The following is a 23,308-nucleotide window of genomic DNA, read 5'->3' as shown; positions in this document are numbered from 1 at the left end:
ATATATACAGGTATTTATATTCTTTAGATTATATCAAAATAAAATTCTATCAAAATAGAATAGAATAGAACAGAATAGAATAGAATAGAATAGAATGCTACAATTTTCTATCAATGACACTCTAATTATCTTTATGTCTCTTGCTGTGGTTTAGATTCTATCAAAATAAAATGAAATAAAATAAAAGAAACAAAAAAACACAACAAAAAACAACAACTTCAGTGATGGTTTCAAGCAAAACATACCACAGGAAAGCAAACCATTTTGATTTATTTTTGTATATACAGGTATTTATATTCTTTGTTACAAATAAAAGTCTTTTACTTTTAAAAGTAAAACGTTTTACACCTCTGAGAGAATTATATTAAAAACGTAATTTTGAATTGTTTGGGTGAGGGATGGCATATTGGGTGAAGAGTGGCTTTTGGAAGAAAACACTGACCAGAGTTGGTCCCTCACGTCTGTCTAAATCTTCAGATCATGGGTTGGAATCATAGAGTAAAAAGCCCCATTGTTTGTTGTAACTGTCGCACCGAGCAGTATTCCATCTGTATAACATAGGTCTGTAAATAATCGATTTTTTTAAAGTTCTTATTTTCCTATTTTACCCTTGGGCACGCCAGAAACCTATGATTGTGGGTTCGAATCCCGGTTCACTCCGATTATGTTTCTAGGTTTGTCAGCACTATACCCATGCTCGTGGGTTTCACAGAAGTGGTAAATGTCTGAGACCTGCATCCCTTTCAGGCTTTCTCTCTCACATCAAGCTGACACACCACGATGTAACTGAAATAGTGTTAAGAGCGGCCTTAAACCCAACCCACTCACTCCTCTTTTTTGGTTCTGCTATCCATGGAATACAAGTCGCTTCGGCCAAGTATCACTTTAGTTATAGTGAGTGAGTATGGTTTTACGCCGCTTTTAGCAATATTCCAGCAATATCACGGCGGGGGACACCAGAAATGGGCTTCACACATTGTACCCATGTCAGGAATCGAACCCGGGTCTTCGGCGTGACGAGCGAACGCTTTAACCACTAGGCTACCCGACCGGCCCCACTTTAGTTATAACTACATTTTCATGAAGTAGGACCATTTTTATTCCCATTTGGGAATTTAACTGACATTTGCTGCAGACTTGGAGATGAATACTGGCCTTTGAGCAGGTCTACATAAATCCCCTGCCAGGGCCCTGTTCCTCAAAGCGATCTTAGCGCTACGATGATCGTAAGGCTATGTTAAAGTATGGGACTTACGATCACCTTAGCGCTAAGATCACTTTGAGGAACGGGGCCCAGGCATTTTGTGATATTCAGATGACAAATGTTATAGCTTGGCGAAAGGTGGCTCGTAGTGTACTTGGAAATGCACAACTAATTATAAAGGCTTGCAATGTTAAAATACCTCAGAAATTAAGCAGCATTATAGAAATTGACACTAGTCCTGTAGTCCTTGCCAAACTGCCCAATAGTTAAGGTACCATAAGGACATTTAACAATTTTAAAGGTTTTGCTATATGTTATCATTATAAGGACTTGTTGACTAAAACTGTTAGTTTCTACCACTGTTATGAATTTTAAATCAATTCTCATTGGACTTTTGTTTTCTCCAAATTTGTCTTTCATGGGCATATTGTTTGGAAGAGTCATATTATCAAGATAAGCAGTAGGTCAATAGAAACAGGATTTTGAGAAAACATGTCAACTGTAGTATTAACAAATTAGCACTTTTCCACTTGCCAAAGTGTTTCCTGATCAGGTTGTCCTGAGGACTTGTAGAACTTCGGCTCGTTCGGGGTTGTTTTACCGGTAGATAAATGTTCAGTTGTACTGAAGATGCGTACTTTGGAGAATCTGTCTGATCAAACATTTTTCTTGAAATGTCCCTGATGTTTAAAGTGTTTATGGTTTGAATTTTACAATTTCAAAATGCCCGTAACCATTGAGGCTGCGAACGTTTAGAGGGTACATGGGCCTCAGCGGTTTTGTATGTGGGACACATACAGGATAATATTTGGTATGCAGAAATAATATTTCAACATTTAAACATAATATTTGTGTACGTATGCATTTCTTTTATATAATTTACTTCGAATCACACCCTTTTCTCAATGCTTTTTAGATTTGTGTTAAATAGTATCCGGGAGTCAGGGTTGAGCAAAGAGACCCAGAATGAAAAATTTGAAGGTATTTTGGATTCAGCATGTGACCATTTGAGAAGATACTCTTGTTTGTAGTTGTTGAATGAGAAACACTTTGAGTTGCATATGACCCCAACGTTCACAAGGACATTCCTCAGCTGCACCGATTACAATAATTCGACATCGTCAATTTGTTTTCCATCTATTGGTTCGAATGGCGACAAAAACAGTAACTTGACATTGCATTATGAGATAGTTGTGGCACCATATGACAGATTTAACCACAGTTCTGAAAGATTGGACATGTTGAATTGGATTTGGGCTGGAATCCTCCAAGAATGTCTGCCGAAGTTCTAGCAGCTCTGAGACTTTCTGGCCAATTGTGAGACGAGAAGTCTGAGGAGGGTTTTTATTTCCCTTCATTTTTGCGCAAGCATGATGAGCTTTGGTCAAAGGTGTTTCCAAAATCCAATTATTTTTGTTTAATTGTGAGAGCTACTTCTCCTATGAATATGATATGAAACGTTAATCATATTGCTTCCGTACCAGTGTATCTGGCCAAAGTTTATGATTGCCTTGACATGTTCTGGTTTTTAAACATGTGAAATGACCAAAGCTTCCAGAACCATTGCCGGAGGAATCATGCCAGTATGATTTAAAGAGTTCTGTGTCTCAGCTGTGATTGAAAAGTTTTTCTTCCAAGTTTTTGGGTACCATTTAATATAATGTAATGTAATTGTAATCATGGTACGGTGGTATGGAATGTAGATTTGACATTCCTTAGACACAGTGTCTCTTTTTGAATGGTTGATATCTTTTTGTTATCTGTTAACAAATACTGAATATTTTTGTCCTGTTTATTCTGTTCTGCATGTTGTGTATTATTTTGGAAGGTAACTTGTTTATGTTTTGATCTTAAAACAGACACAATTATTTTTTTGTTTTAAGAATTGATTTCAAATTTGTGTGTGTGTGTGTGTGTGTGTGTGTGTGTGTCTCTGTGTGTCTCAGACACACATAAAAGACATGAACATAAAACAGATTGCTTAGTTAACCAATCAAAAGCCACAGAATCACTCGCACCTTATATGTTTACTGATGAACCAACCCTGACACTGAAAAATTGAAAAATATAAAGGTGAGGTGAGGTGAGGTGAAATGGGGTTTAACATCGCGTCCAAGATTATTGCACTTATATAGCGACGTGCATGCACGTGTGTGTGGCTGCTTGTACTAGTCCGGACTGATGCCAATTTATAGTGCTAGCACACTGAGATTGCATGCTGCAGTTTAACATGAATACCCCACTCAGACACAGTATACTGACTCCGAGCCGACCAGTCCTTGTTTTAGCCCTTTAATGCCATCACAATTAATGTACCATCTTTTAACGTCTTTCGGTATGACGCGGCTGGGGATCGAACCCCAGACCTTCCGCTCTCCGGGCGGACGCTGAAAAAATATAAAGAGAAATACAGTGTCTTAATGAATATTCTTTTTTAACAACTTTATTTGGTTAATTTTAGTTTCCAAGCTGTTCAAGATACACCTTCATTCAAGAAAACCATAGCCTTAATATCTCTACAAGTCTCCTGTCATTCAGGGTGAAATTACTTTTTTTTTCTAGATTGTGGGTAATCTTCATTGGGTCAAGGGATGGTGGGGTAGCCTAGTGGTTAAAGCAGTCACTTTTCATGCTGAAGGCCTGGGTTCGATTCCCCACATGGGTGCAATGTGTGAAGCCCATCTCTGGTGTCCTCCGTCGTGATATTGCTGGAATATGGCTAAAAGCGGCATTAAACCTCACTGACTGACTGGCTGACTGGCTGACTGACTGACCGACTGACTGACTGACTGACTGACTGACTCACCAGAGACTGCTGATCCACCTGGGCCCCTCTGATGACAAGTAGCAATATATAGCTGGAATATTGCTGAGTGCAGCATTAAACAACAAACAAACAAACAAGTAGCAATAGCAAAAGATGACAGCATCACATGTATGTGGGCAAGTGAAGTCGATGTACAACTTGCCCTTTGTTCAGTACACAGTTTTTAAACCCCTGAGACATCGATGGCTACGGAGGAGTCCTCATTCTGTAGCATTCTTTACAAAGTTTTTGAGACCTATTTAAAACAGGCTTCCATCTGCATGTGATTTTTCAATTTTAGCAGACTTAGATCTGCAAAATAATCTCATTCTATTTCTGATGAATACGTTACATTTATACGCTAGACAGTTTTCCTTATATACACCAAGAATCACCTTTTAAGAGAATTCTACATGCAGCTTTTAGCTACACACATCCATAAATCTCCGAAAAAGGCAGACAGATTTGTGAAATATGGTAAAGGTTAAGTTAAATCTAAAATTATGATCTGTCGTCATCAGAACAAGCATTCATCTTGCCTAAGACACAGAAGGCGGAGATTCATAAGAAATTTAGCCGTTGAATGTCAGGAACGTTATTATATGCATTTGCTCAGCAAATACATCTTCTGGATTCTCTGATTTAAACCAGATTGCTTAAATTCATGAAGAAAAATTGGAAATAGCAGTCGTGATATGTATGTAGGAGATATGCAGCAGTAATTGGCTGTGTTTCATATTTGTCTAGCTTGTACATAACATATAGGCAATCTATCAGAGCTGGGGTTTAAAGACGTAATGTCAGTCTTGTTTGGTTGGCTTAGGAATTTGAGAAACTTCAGAAGGTTAAAAGGAAGCACATTAAATGTTAGGAGAAATGTTTTCACTGTCAAATATTGTATCTTGTTAGAATCTGTCACAAGATTCCACTTGTTGTAGAAAAAGTGTACGGAATAGTTTATTATCAGAAAAGTATTTCATAATTAAGAAAACAATGCACATAAATTAGCAGGAATGTTTGTTCGGTGTACCTGTCTGTGTGGAATGTTTTTTTAAAGATATTTATGTTCAGAAAATTAACAGTTAAGTTCATTATCAGAAAAGAATTTCATCCTGAAAATAATTTTGCAAAGAAAAGGTTGTGAGAAATGGGGTGTTTTTGGTTTTTTTCATCTCTTTGTAGATTCTTTTTCTCTGTATGTTTTTAAAGTGCAGAATATTTTGCTATTAGAAATGAAATCTATAATCAAAGACGTAAAAAATGGGAAATGTTTAAAGGAGAAAAGAAGATATTGACAGTGCCCAGACAGGGTAAAAGACCATTAGATACTCATATTTCCTCCAGAACAATATGTTATAAATGTTTTTAATGTATATAAGCCTATAAATCATTACTTTGATCTCTGCAAAATGTATGTGCATAATTATTTACACGACCCTCTTCTGACATCGCATTCAAGATCATTGCACTTCTATTGCGATGTGCTTGGGTTTTAAAGTGCTAGCCTTCTGAGATACTATGCCGCAGTTTAACATGGTGTCCCACGCACACACAGCATACTAACTCCAAGCCCACCAGTCCTTGTTTTATCCCCTTAATGCTGAGTGCCAGGCAGGGTAACAAAACAAAAAGTACCATCTTTAAATGTTTTTTGATATGACGCGGCCAGGAATCAAACCACTGACCGTCCGCTCTCCAGGCAGACACTCTATCCACTAGACCAAGGAGAGGGTCTTTTACAGGCCTCAAAGTTTACATTTTTACCAAATAGACATGGCTACAAGTATACAGATGTGTAGTAAATAGAGAATCTCACCCAAGTGTCTTTTGATATATCAACACGAGTTGATAAAAGTGGAAATATTCCGAGGCTTGCCGAGGATTTTTGCCACTTTTATCAACGAGTGTTGATATATTTGATATCAAAAGACACGAGGGTGAGATTTTATTTATCATCCAACGTCATTCTTCCAACTTTTTCAATTTGTAGACAGTAATTAGCAGTGTCTTCAGTGTAAAGAGTACTGCTAACAACTTCAGTAGCAGAGCCATTAGTGATGTCATTTGATTGTGACGTCATGGTAACCAGTGACGTCACAATGGTCTGCAAAGCATTGTGATGTAATTTCATTGCAGCGATATCTACAGTGTAGATATCACTTGATTTAATCCAAACTATATCTCCCATGGGAGCCAGTTTTGGATGATAATAGAATTTAGTCGCCACAAGATATTTTTCAAGTTAGTGATTTGGCTACCTTTGAATTTTAGACAGTAGACAAATTGAAATTTAGGTCGCATTGGTGACCGTTTTAGGCGCAACTTTGAGGCCTGTTTTAGCTTGTCACATCAGAGATAACTGTATATGGTTGATCATTTTTCTGTGAACAATGCTAATATCATTACAATTTCATTTCTTCTGAGCGTTCCCTCGTCACGCCGAAGACCCGGGTTCGAAGCCCTGACAGAGCCCAGTTTCCTCCAGTGACCCCTTCATTATACCATCAAGTCCACTTTCTTTGTGAGAATTGAGTTGCTTTAAACATTGCAAATGTCGGCTGATCAGGCTTATCTACCCAAAAAACCATGAAAGGCACTACTTTAACTTACACTCGGTTCATTATTATATTGTTAATCAGTTTTGACATTGTCGCCGAATGATAATCCTCAGAGCTATTTCTGTATGCAACCTCTTCCCTAACACGAGGTCTACCTCCATTCTGACACTAACGCATATCAACAGATGACATTGAATGCACCAGTGAAATTAATAGCATCACAAGTGCAAAATGAAGAAATTTCAAAATACAGTTGTGTTTAATTGCTTACAGTGAATGCTATTAACTTTGAAGAGCCTGACATTTTAAACGCAGACTTCCGTTTATGGTCACAATTAACATCTTAATTGAGCAATAATATTAGCAACATGTCAACCTCAAGGAACTGGTTATTCAAAGCAATCTTAGCTCTTAAGCAAATTAAGCTAGATACAATAACCTTAGCGCTAAGGTCACACTTTGGAATATTTTTAGTTCAACATCATGTTTAAACTCTTCTCAAAAACTGTATATAAAAAAATCGGTCCTGGTTTGCTTTTTAAAGAATAAATAACAGAAGCAGAGTTTAGCTAATAATAAAAATTATTAAATTTTAACCATAAAAAAGGGAAATTTGGTATTTTGTGTCAAAGGATATTTGAAACAACTTTATCAACAATGAGTAAGATTTTCGCATTTTGAAATATTCAAATAAGCTGCAATGATGATGGTTCAGAAAAGGATTTGTGAAATGAGCTAAATAGTGAGTGAAGCACTCATAATTTGTTTGTAAATTTATTAAAGAAAATTAACTGGTTTTCAAGCGAAAGCTTTTATTTATGAAATTCAAATAGGAACATTGAAGTAGTGATTGCTTAACAGTATCTTGAAAAAATATTGATTCATATTGCAGTTTGGTTTGTGTTTGTGTTGCATCTTTCGGACTGTCGTGATCTATTAATGTTATTATTCTCTCCAAGACGTTTTCAGTGGAGCACATGATGAATGCTCCCATGGAGATTCCAGGGTAGAGTTGGTTTCCATCAACCTATAAAGGTTTAATGCTGCTTTGAAGGATATTTCAGTGATATCACGTCTTGTGAGCTGATGTAGGAGGGGGCACGGGTGGCCCAGTCGTCTAAGGCGCCGCGATTTGCTGTGCAGAGTTGCGTCCCTTGGGCACGCCAGAAACCCATGATTGTGGGTTCGAATCCCGGTTCGCCCTGATTATGTTTCTAGGTTTGTCAGCACCATACCCGTGCTCGTGGGTTTCACCGAAGCGGTAAACGTCTGAGACCTGCATCATTTCGGGCTTTCCTCCCACATTAAGCTGACACGCCGCGATATAACTGGAATACTGTTAAAAGCAGAGTTAAACCCAACTCACTCACTCACTCACTCACTGATGTAGGAAGAAGGTCTTAGATGTTTGGTGAAAGGCATGAGCATGGAGGCGCTGACAAACCTAGAAGCATTACCAAACTGAAGAGACGCAGTTCTGCACAGCGCCTTCTTGCACCTTACACAACTGGTCCAACAGTGACTCCTAGATCACTTTTACTCGACTCAGACCTTGCCATGAGAGTAGCAGCTATGCTTACACACTGAAACACCGTTTGCTTCCAAGTTTTAATAGTGTGTTTGTTTTTTTGGTTGTTTGTCCCCATATATTCCAGCTATATTATGGTGGTCTGTAAATAATCGAGTCAGGACCAGACGATCAGGTGATTGACATGAGCATCGATCCAAGCAATTGGAACTTGATGAGATGCAATCAACCAAGTCTTCGCGTGACCTTCCTATCCATTTAGTCGCCTCTTACGACAAGCTGAGATTGCCGGGGAGATCCATGAATTTATGGTATTGAAAAGGTCAAGGACATAGGGTTCATAGAGGTTAAGGGTGAGCTTCTGGAACTGTGGTCACCTTACACTAGCACAAGTCTAATAACGTGGACACACATCCCTTGTGAGGACCTAGGTGAGCTCTGGTCCACATCATTCCGTTGCTTGGCGCAACAGTTGACGAACTGGATTTGTGATCAAGTTCAGTAAACTGGCTGCTTGCATGTCATCGTACTTGATGGCATGGATCACATGTTTTGTTCATGTTGTAGTGGAATATTGGTGAGTGTGGTGTTAAACAATGTCCACTCTGACCAAATAAGTTCATGCCATGCTATTTAGTTCAGAAACAAACAGACCCCTGAAGATCCAGGGTAGAATAGGTCTTCACCAACCCATGCTTGCCGTAAAAGGCGACTATGCTTGTCGTAAGAGGCGACTAACGGGATGGGGTGGTCAGGCTCGCTGACTTGGTTGATGCATGTCATCGTATCCCAAATACATGGATCAATGCTCATGATGTCAATCACTGGATTGTCTGGTGCAGACATGATTACTTACAGACCGTCATCAGATAGCGGGAATATTGCTGAGTGCGGCATGAAACAACAAATAAACAAAACCAAAAAACTAACATAATTTGTGGTCCTTTGGTGAAATAAGTAGGACAACTGAAATGTAGCAGAGAAAATGAAGAGTGCTGCACAAGCCAAATATTGCTGCCACCAGACGGGAAACAAACGATGCACAGATAAGATGCTTCCGATTATGACAATCCAAAGTATTCGTGATGCAGCCAACTCTGGCTGGCATTAGTGGAGAAACATGTCGTGAGACTTGAGGAAATGAGAACCACCTCGTAAGCCGTCCGTGGTCACAGTCTGGTGCATGTCTGTCTATCTGCTGCATTGTCAAGGTGTAATGAAGGGGAGACAACTGACCTGCAAATAAAGACCCTTGACGGAAGTGACAGTTGGCACCTTTTTTCAGTGGGCTGAAAATAAGCCTTTGTTGAACTATCCAGGAATGTAGGACGTTGTGGCAAACATACAGAAATAGATACTGGCACCTCTCCACCAGATTCATTAAGTTCCCCGGATCTTAAAGGGGAAGTGTACACGCAAAAACCACTTTCTTTCTTTTTCAAAACAAAACGCAATTTTAGAATAAGTTAGTATCTGTGTTTGAAAATATACACTCATTTTTTACACAGTGAAAGTAGGAAGCTCACAATAGTGTGAAAATGATATGCCGTTATGAGGCCTTCGTTTTTCGAGCTAAACAGGCCTGAGTTATCCCCCTTAGATTATGACGTAATTGGTGCCAATTCAACTGGGTCCCTGTCTATTCTGAACGCAAAAGATATCAAGTACAAGTTTTCGGTAAAACAACATGGCCACGACACACTCCGGCGCAGTGGTGACTCAGCATAACACTATGCTGGCTGGCATCTGAGACGCTAGAATCACACACCTGTACCTACACCACGTGAAGCGGCTCTAACAAAGCATGATGACATCATAATGTTTATCAATTGGCACCAATGACGTCATATTGCAAGGGGCATAATCCATGGTGTTTTTGTTATGGAAATAGAACACTTGGTAAATGTGAAAAATATAAATCGTTTTAATGCAAAACATATGTTAATTAATTGTGATATTTTTATTTTTTTGTCTATGACACTTCTAGGTTAACACTTTTATTGTGGAAAAAGTACAAGAAAATTAGGTTCATTTCCGTGTGAACTTGCCCTTTAAAGGTGTGTGGAAGACCTGTAGAATTTTTAACTGTTTATGTGTATAGAGGAAGTTAGGGCTGGGACGAGTCCAAATTTATTACCCGGGTACCCACACCTCTATTACCCGACCCTACCCAGGTACCCACTGTAGGTCTCAGGAGATGTCTCAAAATTTCCGATTTGGAACATTTTTAGCATAGCCCTGGCAAAACGTATTTAGATACACGTATTAAACAATCTGGTCATTCATACACTGAAATTGAATTAAGTTATTTCTTTATTCAACCATATGAAAAATCAGATGGAATGGGTGTATAGTCAGAAAGAAATGCAAACATTAGTGACTTGTAGTGTAACCATAGAGTTCTAGATAATTTTTGTCATTAAATATTATATCACGTGACTAACCACGGGACCGGGTAGTCCTGTGGGTATCCGGGTCCTACTCAGTACCCACCCGACCCGGGTACCCGAGTTACCCGTTCCAGCCCTAGAGGAAGTAGTCATTTCATTTCACTTACACTACTAATCATTTCACGATATGACTAGTAGGGTTAGTCATTTAAAAGATTACAGATTTCGCAGTCACAAATCTGTGGAAAATGTGCATGAAATCAGTCTCTTGATTGTCTGGTCCAGACTCGATTATTTACAGACCACTGTCATATAGCTGGAAAATTGCTGAGTGCGTTGTTTAACAACAAACACACACAAATATGAAAAACAGAATAAAAGCATACTCTTTAGACTCTTTAGACATGAGCTAGGAACTTGTGAAGATCTAGGGTAGAATAGGTCTTCAGCAACCCATGCTTGTCGTAAGAGGCGACTAACGGGATCGGGTTGTCAGGCTCGCTGACTTGGTTGATGCTTGTCATCGTATCCCAATTGCACAGATTGATACTCATGATATTAATCACTGGATTGTCTGGTCCAGACTAGATTATTTACAGACTGCCGTCGTATTGCTGGAATATTGCTGAGTGGAGCGTTGAACAACAACAAACAATAATAACAATATGTGATAGGTCAGGTCAACTTCTGAAGATCGTTCCAAGTGTTGTTACAAAAGTTATCATGATTTTAGGTGTAATAAGTAATCACCAAGTTTGGTGTAACTGTGCCAGACATTTTCACAGCTTGAATGAGCAGCGTCTTGCCTTTAATTATGACAGAATTGCCAAGAACAGAGACGCCATCATACACAGCCAGCGACTGCTGTGGCTGTTTGAGCAACTCATGTTAACAAATGCCGACAAGACGTGACCAAAACTAACGCTTCGTCTCTGAAAATAGATGATTTTGATCAAATCAAGCAACAACATTTAGAAGGGGGCCCCGTGAGATCGGAAATCCTGAACCTGTGGAGAATCTACCGGTAGACTTGCTTCATTTAGGGCATTAGCATAACAGCAGGGGCTGGGCGGAAGGTAGTCTGTCTTACAGACCCTGATACAAATATATATCAAATACAGCCCGTGCAAGTCTATAATGTTTGGCAAGTCTAGATTACTGCAGTATCAGGATGAAGAGAGTCACTGGGCTCCCTTTTATTATATTTTTATTAAGATAACTGAACAACTGTTTTTTTCTGTACGATATGTTCATTTCAGAGACTAGATGTTTATATAGTCTAGGCGGAAGGTTAAATAGTGTGGTTCAGGGACTGACCATACCCAGTGAGAAACACTTAACTTAGCACTACGTTAATGAATAAATAAAAATTTGAATCCAACTCCTAAGAGGATATGGCAAGTCTAGATTGCCTGAACTCAAGGAAATTAAAGGAAATTCTTCTGGGTTCCATTTGGATTTGTTCTTTTATTTTGTAGATTTATATCTTTAAATAACATAATCTGTACTGGGACTAAATGTTTGTCTAAATCTAGCACTAAATTACACTGTTTATTGGGGGGTCATAATGCGATAAGTGCCAATATTTCCTCAATGTGCAATGAACCGAACATGACAATAAATTTTGGGCTTGGAACTTCTGTACCTGTCCAGGGTGAAGTATTCATGACTGACGTTTGTAAACATATCACAACACCACTTAACCATTCAGCTGTGATAACCTGCCTTCAATGATTTTGCACTTGTGCTCTGGTTTAAGAAAATAGGCTGTACCCAGTGTTTTACAATTAGATAATGGAAGCGGTGTCCGCCACACACATTGAGAAAGAACAGGGTGGTGGGAAGTTATGACAGTCATATTAACGCACATTGTAGAGTGGTCTCTGGTTCTGTACCGGGAACTTGCAGGGATTCCAGAATACAACTTCGCTGCTTCATGTGTGTGGTAGGACCTGATAGCATGGGGATCAGGTTGTAATAGTGTGTGATCTGGATAATACTGTGAGATTGTTGCCCCGGTTATGAACTGCTGAGTTTTTTTTGTTTAAGAAAATGTTTTTTGTTCCACTGTGGATATTGACACTGATGTCAGCACTCCCTCACATTCCCTCCTTCCCTCCCTCCCTCTTTCTCTCTCTAGGGGTGGTGGTGTAGCCTAGTGGTTAAAGTGATCGCTTGTCACACCGAAGACCCGGGTTCAATTCTCCACATGGGTACAATGTGTGAGGCCCAGGAGGATTGCTATCCCTGCCTCCCTCTATTGCCTCTCTCTCTCTGTGCCTCTCTCTCTCTCTGCCTCTCTCTCTCTCTGCCTCTCTCTCTCTCTGCCTCTCTCTCTCTGCCTCTCTCTCTCTCTGCCCCTCTCTCTACCTCTCTCTGTGCCTCTGCCTCTATCGTTCTGCCTCTATCGTTCTGCCTCTCTCTGCCTCTCTCTCTCTGCCTCCTCTCTCTCTCGCTCTCTGTCTCTCTCTCTCTTTCTCTCTCTGTGTGTCTCTCTCTCCCTCTCTCTGCCCCTCTCTCTACCTCTCTCTGTGCCTCTCTCTACCTCTCTCTGTGCCTCTATCGTTCTGCCTCTCTCTGCCTCTCTCTCTCTCTGCCTCCTCTCTCTCTCTCTCGCTCTCTGTCTCTCTCGCTCTCTGTCTCTCTCTCTCTCTCTCTCTCTCTCTCTCTCTCTCTCTCTCTCTGTGTCTCTCTCTCCCTCTCCCCCCCTCCCTCTCTCTCTCCCTCTCTCTGTGTCTCTCTCTCTCTTTTGAACATGTTCAAAACAGTCGCACAAAGGTCGCCGAGGAGGTTGGTTGCTCAAAGGAGGCAGAAGGGAGGCACAAGCATTGCCGTGGTTGCAGAATGAAGGCACAGTGGTCTCTAGCGCGCACGCGAGAAATCAGAAGCCCATTTCCGGTGTCCCCCACCGAGATATAGCTGGAATATTGCTAAAAGTGGCATAAAACCATACTCACTCACTCGCTCTCTCTTCTCTTTCTCTCTCCTATACACACGTCCACTGTATTCATTATTATAGATGTGACATGAATAAGTGATCTTTGAAATCTAAGCTGTAATGTTATTTCAGCCTTGTGATTAATAATCCATGGTGAACAACACGCAACAAGAAACTATTAGAGGAACTGGTGACCACAACCTCAATAACTTCACAAACTTTCATTGTTGAAATTAATCTTCTATTACACATTAAATTTCTCTATTTGAAATAAATAAATCCAAATTACTTTTCCTTGTGCTTGTTTCATGCAAAGACGTATATACATCTTTGTTTCATGACATTGCTCTAGCTAGACTTGATTATTAAGAATTACATCTAGAATTGGTTTGCGGGCCAGTAATTACATTAAATGGAGATATTCCAGTCATGATGTTCATGCAGAACTGTTCTCAGCGCTAAGGTCTAACTTAGTTGTGAATAGCTACCAGATATCTGATGCGACGAAATGCTATACTAACCAACTGTTTGCTCGTGCCTATCATATCAAGTTCACGTCCATATACCTCAGTGAAACTGATCAAGCCCCATCCACTAAACCACATAAGCTCAGACACCTTGGGAAAATAGGAGACAAATTCGGAATTAAACTATATCTGAAAGTAACCACACATTAGAACACCACAAAGCAGTTACGAGGCTAAGACTCAGTGCTCACGACCTTCAAATTGAGAGAGGAAGATACTTTAACACTCCACAGAAGAAAGATTATGTACCTTCCGTGATACTGATGAAACAGAAGATGAGGAACACTTCCTGTTACAATGCCCTCTGTACAAAGACCTGAAGACCTGAGACAGGAACTATATTCATCACCCACCTTGGCTATGCACACTACATCTCTAAAAATACTTTTAAATCCCCCAGAGCTTTTTGCAAAAGTTATCTCCAATTTCACTCACAAAATGTTCAGGCAAAGAAAATCTGCACCTCCTCTCTAGAAATATAATCATAGCATTCTTCTTCTTCTTCTCCCATATAAGACTCTAGCCCTTTAGTGTTTTACCCATACACTTGCATAGGTTCATGGTAAGCTGAGGGGGGGGGGGCCGGGGAGCCTAGTGGTTAAAGTGTTCGCTCGTCATGGGGAAGACCCAGGCTCAATTCCCCACAGGGTACAATATGTGAAACCCATTTCTGGTGTCCCCCGCCGTGATATTGCTGGAATATTGCTAAAAGCGGTGTAAAACCATACTCACTCACTCACTCACTCGTCACGCGGAAGACCCGGGCTCAATTCCCCACAGGGTACAATGTGTGAAGCCCATTTCTGGTGTCCCCCGCCTGATATTGCAGGAATATTGCTAAAAGCGGCGTAAAACCATACTCACTCACTTACTCACTCACTCACTCGTCACGCGGAAGACCCGGGCTCAATTCCCCACAGGGTACAATGTGTGAAGCCCATTTCTGGTGACCCCTGCCGTGATATTGCTGGAATATTGCTGAAAGCGGCATAAATCCACACCCATTCATGACAAGCTGAGCACTAAGATCTGATTTTGGACCAATCTTGGAACTATTTTGTCTCCTACACAAGTACATAAACTGTCCCAAGTCTTAGCACCACATGTGTTTGTGATACACAGGCTTCTAACCATGCCCCCTCCTGCTACTGGAGCCAGCCCATGGCTACACAAGGATTGTTATATCAGGTATCAAGTTCCACAGTTTGGACTTCTCTCTGTCATCTGCCGGTGCCAATCATGGTGCTGCTACCAACAGGCATTGTTGGTATTAATGGAATATTTACGACATTTCCAAAGACAACACAATATCTCCAAACCACCAATTACTTACGGAGGGCAACAATAAAACCAGATCCTATTTGGGCAGGGGTTTACAATTTGTCTAGAACGGACAGCTGAGGGTGATTTAAGGAGGGGTATTTGGTGATAGCATCAAGCCGTGCACCAGCTTCTCGCAGATTCATTTTGACGACTCTCTGCAAAGTTCCATTGAAAAGGTCGGGGACCTGATTGAAAAATTTGGTTTTGCTTGTGGTGTTTTGATTGAAAAAATTGTTAGTCAGAGGAATGTTTTTGATCTGTTAGAGAAAAAACTGTTATCATAGTCCGCAAGATCCATTTTGGCTTCTCAAGGTTGGTTTAGGAGACAGAAGCATTATCGGGATGTTTTTAATTTGTTCGGCACTAAAATATATCTCTTGCAATTGAATCAGTCCGCTGCTATCCTTGGAGATTGAATTCTTTGACTTTGATTGCGGCCATGTGAAAAGTAGCAGATTTATATCAAGGAGGGAGGATAAATTCAATTATTTTTCCTTGTTCAATTACACAATAAAAATATGGCTCTGTCCATCTTGTGGATGGCAATTTGGGTTTCAAGTCTGTGACCTTTAGGATATGCCCTTTGAACTTCCGAGTGTCATAAAAAGTTCAGAATTCTATTGGGGGGGGGGGGGTTAAGACTTTTTAGTCATTGAATGTGTCATGCTCTTTGTATTGATTGTATTTTATGTACAAGTTCAAAGAGGCCAGACAAATTTAGTTGTATTTTTTCTGATTTTCCTTACCAATATTCCATAAGGCAGGATGCAAAAAATAGTAAATAGATACAAGAAAGAGTGTATTGTGCAAATGTTCCATGTAAAAACAGTGACAATATTCTATAAACTACAAAAACAGATACATTAGAAGTCAGGATAACAACACAAAGTATTAATACAAAATATTACATTATGACCTAGGGTTATCTATAACAAGTACTTCAGATTCATTTGAAGTTGTATACATGAAAGCAGATTATTCTATGTTACCTGGTTCATTATTTGAAAAAAGTAGACTCAATATATCTGTTATGTTAAAGTTTTCAAAATTATTTTTTAAGGAAAGAGAATTAAATAGGGAGTGCCTTACATTTGAATATTTATCCCAATTGCGTGGATTGATGCCCATGATATCAATCACTGGATTGTCTGGTCGGGACTCAAGAACAATCAAAACATCAATTGACAAAGATAGTGATTCACAAGAAGCAAGAATGATTGTTAGAGAAAGAAACACAGAGTGATTTTCTTTTTCTGATGGTACTGGAGAGGGAGAGTGATTTTCTTTATCTGATGGTACATGAAGGGAGGAGGTGGCCAATGTGTGTGTTGGGGGGGGGTTGGTAATGTTTGTTTCTTTGTGGTTTAACGCCGCACTCAGCAATATTCCAGCTATTTGACAGTGTTCTGTAAATAATCGAGTCTGGACCAGACGATCCAGTGATTTACATCATGAGCATCAATCCACGCAATTGGGATACGATGACATGCATCAATCAAGTCAGCAAGCCTGACCACCCGATCCCGTTAGTCACCTCTTACGACAAGCAGAGTCACCTTTTACAGCAAGCATGGGTTGCTGAAGACCTATTCTACCCCGGATCTCCACGGGGCTGTGTGGTTGTGAGGTGTGTGGGCCTTGCATTGTTTGATGGGATTGTGTTTTCAATAAAGTCAACATTTTTCATGAAATCTAATAATTCATTTATTATGCTAACAACTGATCATGATAACACTTCGGCTCAGATATAATGTCCTAATGTTGATTGATTACACAACACCAGACAAGATGGCTGACACGTATATGCGTTTTGCCCACTCACACAAAATCATAATGTCAACAAATACTGCCCCCGCTGTTAATTATTCTGTGCAGATATGGAGACATTTGAATACAAGCACAACACAGTTCGAAACATTAGAATACTGCTGCATTCATGCAAATATGATTACCGACGTTAACAATGATTAGACAATTAATTCTGGATGTGTACTCACCGAAAAAGACAAACTAACGGAATGAACCCAATACAGGCGTCAGACCTGCTGTCTTAGCTATTCCACTTGGGAATTTAATTTGGGCTCGGAAATCGCAGCGCACAATACTGAAAGAATAATGAATATTTATCATACAATCTGTGCAGGCTAGGCCTACATCGCAACACGTTTTCAATAAATAACATATTGAGCTAATCAAGGGCTTGGCAGTTTAGGGTTAAAACATGGTATTGAGGAGAGTTAGGAATTTCCCTTTCTATCCTGGGTTGTGGCCCCACGAGGGGAAGCTTTTAAACTGCGGCTTGTGAAAACAGATCGAAACAGACCCGGGGACTGTGTGAATGTATATCTTGGCATATCAAGGCAAGGAATATGTAGTTTCGGGAAATGACTCTACTTGAGGGAGTTCTTGTACTTGGGGGCCTCCTGTCAAGAATTGCTCGAGCTTCTTTTTTGTCCCTCGTAGGTTTTCTTCTCTTTCTTCTCACACCATTTTTTGGACATCGTGTTAAATTTGACATAACGTCATACAATTTTTATAAATGACTTTTTTTTCTTGTGTTTAAAATCAAATTTTTCTTTTTCAAGCTGTGGGAAATTTAGTTGTGACTGGTTAAAAATTAATGGTATGAACTAATATATTTTTAATTGAATTTGAAAAATTGAAATTTTATGTTATATGACTTTCATGTGGCGGGATGATGATTAGGTGTCATTTGTGAAGTCCCCATGAACGTGATATTTAATTCAATTTCAGTATTGATTTTTTTGGAAAATGAAATTGAAACGAAGGAAAAACTCCAAATTTTCAAAACGAGCCATTTTTGCCACAAGCTCATACTTTGGGTGTACGTCTAATCTTTTTAAGGCACAGCAGAAAATCCAATGTAATTGTGTTTCCCATTTATTATAGCAAAGAGACATGTTTATTTCCGTGTTTGATATTAACCAGACTCTGTAGCATCAGGGTTAGGAGAAATCCTATAATGGAAAACCTCTGTTTCTATCCCTGTTGCTAATATCACAGGCAATGGGTCAGTACCGGGGACCCCTCTTTTATCAATGTCGCTTTCCTTATTTGTACCCAGTTGAAAAAATTGGATGGCGCCAATCAGTTTGTCATTTTCTGCAAATTTCCGAAAGGTTTGGTCTTCATTAATGATAGATCAGGAGCAATAAGCTCTGGACAGACCAGATTTCTATGATCGTAATCTGTAATATTGAATTAGTGAGTACATTTTATTGTTGATATCTGTTAAAAGGATGCGAGAAAATTTTTGATTGAATTATCCCTGAATGTGAATTTGGATGAAGTAAGTTCTCGATCATCTAGTTTTTCAACTGTGTTTATGAGACATTTGTCTGGCCCTGTTCATGTGATTTGAGAGACTGAATTATCTTCATAAATCTCCTACTGTGATATGAAGGAGAGAACTGGATTTCATATGATGGAGAGATTTGCATCCTTGCCTGTATTGACTTGTGCATACATGCTTCAGGGTTTTGTGCAAGGGCTGTTTGTTATTCAGGCAGCGTGGTAGTTGAGTGGGTCGAGCGTTGGCTGAAGACCTGAGTTTGATTCCTAACTTGGTTATGCTAAAGCAGAAAGAAAGTTTGAAACCATTTTCCCCTGTTGATATATTCCTGAGAATACCGGTGAAACATTAAATCTACTCTCTCTGTCTCACTCACTCACTCACTCACTCACTCACTCACTCACTCACTCACTCACTCACACACTCACTCACCAGATTGAATTGCTGAAACAAGTTATATCCTTTCACTCCTGTAAAAGAGATATACCAACTTTCCTGATATACACAAGAACAAATAATATCATAAAACAAGCATATATCAATGGGTATTTGTCTTGTTGGAATAAATTATTTTCATTTATTTGCTTATTTTCAATCAACTTGTTTATCTGTGTGAATTGGAATGCAATACACAAGAATAAGTCTATGATATTCCAGTACCAGTGATGAATCAGCTTGTCCCACTTTTGTCAAGGGCAATGGAATTTTTTTTAACCAAGCCTTGACTACATACAGCCCTCTATACATCAAACAATCGAATGAGAAAACAGTATTCAATCAAATCCAATGGGAAAATGTCAGATAATCCTAGCAAATTGGTATTAGTATTCTTTGATCTCCAAATAAAAGCCTTCACAATTAATTATAGTGTAGTGCCTGTTTTGTCTCAATATTTCCTCTTCTCGTCCTACGAATGAGACAAGGCTTTATCAGACGGTCATCCTACCAATAGCCTTCCAGTATATCAGGCCCCGATGAATAATACAGGCTCTGATGAATGCGATAACACCTCGTGTCCATGGGAAGTCGCTCAACAGGTTGATATGTATCAGAAGGGCTTGATAAGGGGCCAGTGGGGGCCAATTTCCCTTGGCTATAACCTTTGCCAGTGATAAGGGTTCCCCTGAGAAATCTGGACTTTTAGGACTTGTGGCAAATCATGTCCATTAGTTGTAGTGAGTATTCGTGACGGCCCATGGTCTATTGGTGAAGCAATGGTGGGGATCTGGGCCCTGTTCCACAAAGCTATCTTAGTGCTATGACTGTCGTAAGCCTATGTTAAAGTATGGGAGTTACGATCATCTTAGCGCTAAGATCGTTTTGTGGAACGGGGCCCAGGCTTGCACCCAGCACCTTTTCAAAGCAGGCATCCAGATTTTTAATGGCGGTTAACTCCTTTAGTTTCCTTGAAGATGGGATGTGGGATTTGATTTTTGTTTGTGTGTTTGTTGTTTAAAGCCACACTCAATATTCCAGCTAAATGACAGCGGTCTGTAAATAATCCAGTCTGTGCCAAACAATCCAGTGATTGATGTCATGAGCATAAATTCATGCAATTGTGATATGAGGACATGCAATCAGTCAAGTATATGAGCTTGACCATCTGATCCATTTAGTTGCCTTTTATGACAAATATAAATTGCTGAGGACCTATATTCTTACCCAGAATCCCCACGGTTGGTTTCTTTCCTATTTCAGTTTCAATAACATATCAATGTCTGATTCAAAATTGTCAGTGTTAGTGCAGCAGTTGCATTTTCAGGCAGTCGGCCAGAAAGGAATACATTAGCCATGTTTGGTACCAGACACGTACCAGGATAGAGCGCAAGCACCTATTTTGGACACTGCCAGTAATATTTGATGGTCATTTTGTTGAAAATATACATTAATGTGGTGTTTTATGATGGTGTTGGTGTGATGTCACGAGAGCACATTTCAGACATTGTCCTGTCTCGAAGATATTACAAATAGTTGCTGGCTTTCAACAGATAACCTACATTAACATCGAGGCTCTGAAATTAACATATTTTACAGTTGTAAAACAGTTGTTAAATTATAGTTATAAACATATAATAATAATGAGCCCAGAGACTCTCTTCATTTTCAGATGATACTGAAGTAATCTAGACTTGCCACATATCATAGACTTGCATGGGCTGTGTTTTCTTTGTCCATATTGAGTTCATAGTTCGGGTTCTCATTAGATGGCCCTGCTGGCCTGTAGATCGCTTCGTCTGAAACCCACCCCTGTGGTAGGGAACCTACAAAAGAACTTGAATACCAGATCATCCTGGGATCGTTTTGTACACTCACTCACTCACTCACTCACTCACTCACTCACTCACTCACTCACTCACTCACTCACTCACCCACTCACTCACTGAATGCACTCACTCACTCACTCACTCACTCACTCACTCACTCACTCACTCACCCACCCACCCACCCACCCACTCACCCACTCACTCACTGAATGCACCTTGATACATCCGTATATTGAAGTAGAAGAATTGTACCAATCGCCAAGTTACATGTTAACTTCTCTTTACAGATGGTGTTCAACCGCACCGTGACATTGAAGGAAGACCCAGGCAAGAACTAGACAGTCACAAATGGCAAACCGCCCTGACCAGGTCATCTTCTGTCACAGACAGGTCATCTCCTCTGTCCACTCAACAATTGTCAGGGCCAGCACAGCAGCCGGCACTTACTGCCACAGCAGATGCTAGTTATTACACAGAAGCAGACGACACTTTTGTCTGAGGCAGACGCCAAATTTAGGTTGAACAACCTACGATTTGATGCATCAGCTATAGCCGGCTGTTAACATGTATATTTAATGTGTTATTAACGCCCTGGTATAGTATTAGTATTTACAGTGTGAGTCCATCATGATAATTTGTAAATCATTTTATGTGACATCTTTCTTCTTGTAAATTATTACATTCAGATTATTTGTCTATGCTCATCCAACACATGTAAAGAATATTTTTTCAGACATTTTATAACTGAATACACAAAAGACAATATTTGGGTAAGTCATGAAATTAATCGTTCTTTGGGCACATTTTGGTTATTGTTAACTTGGTGATCGGATTAAAAGAAATTGTAAATGACTCCGGGGCATTTCATTGGCTGACCTAGCAAATATTTCCTTTAGCATTTTTGTCCATAAACTGAAAAAATAAGACAATATGTTAATTCTTATAATTGTACTAAACAGTGTGCACACTTAGCATAAAACTGCTGTGCTGTGTTTAAAAAATGTGTACCAAGTTTTTACGTTTATACTTCCATATGTACAATTAGGATATTTTCAAGAACACTGGACAATTTCCTCTATGCAAAAGTCTCATGTAAATCAATTGCTATGCATTTTTGAATTCAAATAGAATCTCTCTGCAAAACTGTTCGAGTCTAATGCAGGCAACTCCCCCAAAATTGCCGGTGTCAAAACAAAATCCAAAGGTTGCTAATGTTCTTGTTGAGTATATACATCGTATACATAAAATATCATGAAGTATTTCAAAATTCAACAAATATATGTTTGTACAAGTGAATCCGATACTTAAATGGCTTCGTTCTTAACAAAATCAAGGTTTCCTTTGCTGATGTTAAGTAAACAGTGTTTGAAATTAAGAATAACTATCAATGGGTATTTGTCATAATGCATTAAATGTAAATTTTTGAAAAAGAAGCCCCCCTTTTACTGAAAAATAATGATGTATGCCTTCCATTGTAAGGAAAAACATTATGTGCCCATTTTATTGCAGACAAGTGTCTAAGGAATACAGTTGCTAACTTTTATTTATTAAAACAAGCTGAAACATTTGAACACCAGTTCCTGTTGAAAAAAATAATTTATCTCCTAAACATTACACAATAATATTCTGATATCAATCCAAAATCCCGGCGGCCCCATGTATGTTCTAACTTACCCGATGTATCGGATTTACATCTTTGTATCTTTAATTGAACAGGAAACAAATATTTCATCTGTCTAAGTTAAACATATATTTCATCAGTAATCGCAGCCACTTGTATGATTATGACTTGACACTCCTAGTGGATGTATACTCTGTAATGACAGTGCAGTCTGAGACAGTTTGTATTAACACCAGTCGGAGCAGACGCAGTCTCAGTTGGAAGCAGACGACACTTATTACATCTAGTTGTAGACGCTACATCACTGGGTGGAAGGGGATGCTGTAATTTAGCATCCTATCTGTTTAATATTTATGTCAGACTCCGCTGGTTATAACAAGTTGTTGAAATATCAAAACTGACATTTCAATCTAATTTTAATCTTCGGGGCAAGTCTTCTTCCTGTTATGAATAGGTAGAATTTTTTCAGAATTTCTTTGCTCAATTAAACGTGTGTATCATCCCACCTTCCCAATCGCTACTGAGTCAACATGTTCGGTGTGAATAAACGCTGTAATCAGTGCAATATCATGGAAGCATGACATGTTAGTAACCACGTGGACATTTGATACTGCTGGTGAAATGGTGATGAGTAATGCTCACTCTCCCACCTTCGGGCGGCCCAGTTGTCTAAGGCGCCGCGATTCGCTGTGCAGAGTTGCGTCCCTTAGGCACGCCAGAAACCTATGATTGTGGGTTCGAATCCCGGTTCGCCTCGATTATGTTTCTAGGTTTGTCAGCACCATACCCGTGCTCGTGGGTTTCACCGAAGCGGTAAACGTCTGAGACCTGCATCA

The 23,308-nt window shown here is 39.5% G+C and overlaps 1 protein-coding gene across 2 annotated transcripts in view; it reads left to right on the top strand.

The window, feature by feature from the left end:
* LOC124133853 (glutamine--tRNA ligase-like) overlaps positions 1 to 22,409 on the top strand; it is a 97,759-nt gene extending 75,350 nt beyond the window's left edge. For both annotated transcript variants that reach the window (XM_048397004.1, XM_048397005.1), the window contains exon 23: positions 21,139 to 22,409. In XM_048397004.1, coding sequence (XP_048252961.1) covers positions 21,139 to 21,189 — 51 coding nt within the window. In that variant the 3' untranslated portion in view covers positions 21,190 to 22,409. The remainder of the gene's footprint in view (positions 1 to 21,138) is intronic.
* Positions 22,410 to 23,308: the final 899 nt, after the last annotated feature.

Source organism: Haliotis rufescens, unplaced genomic scaffold (assembly GCF_023055435.1).
Source record: "Haliotis rufescens isolate VD_foot unplaced genomic scaffold, xgHalRufe1.0.p SCAF_16, whole genome shotgun sequence".
NCBI classification, from domain to species: Eukaryota; Metazoa; Mollusca; class Gastropoda; order Lepetellida; family Haliotidae; genus Haliotis; species Haliotis rufescens.
This window is presented reverse-complemented; position numbering and strand designations above follow the sequence as displayed.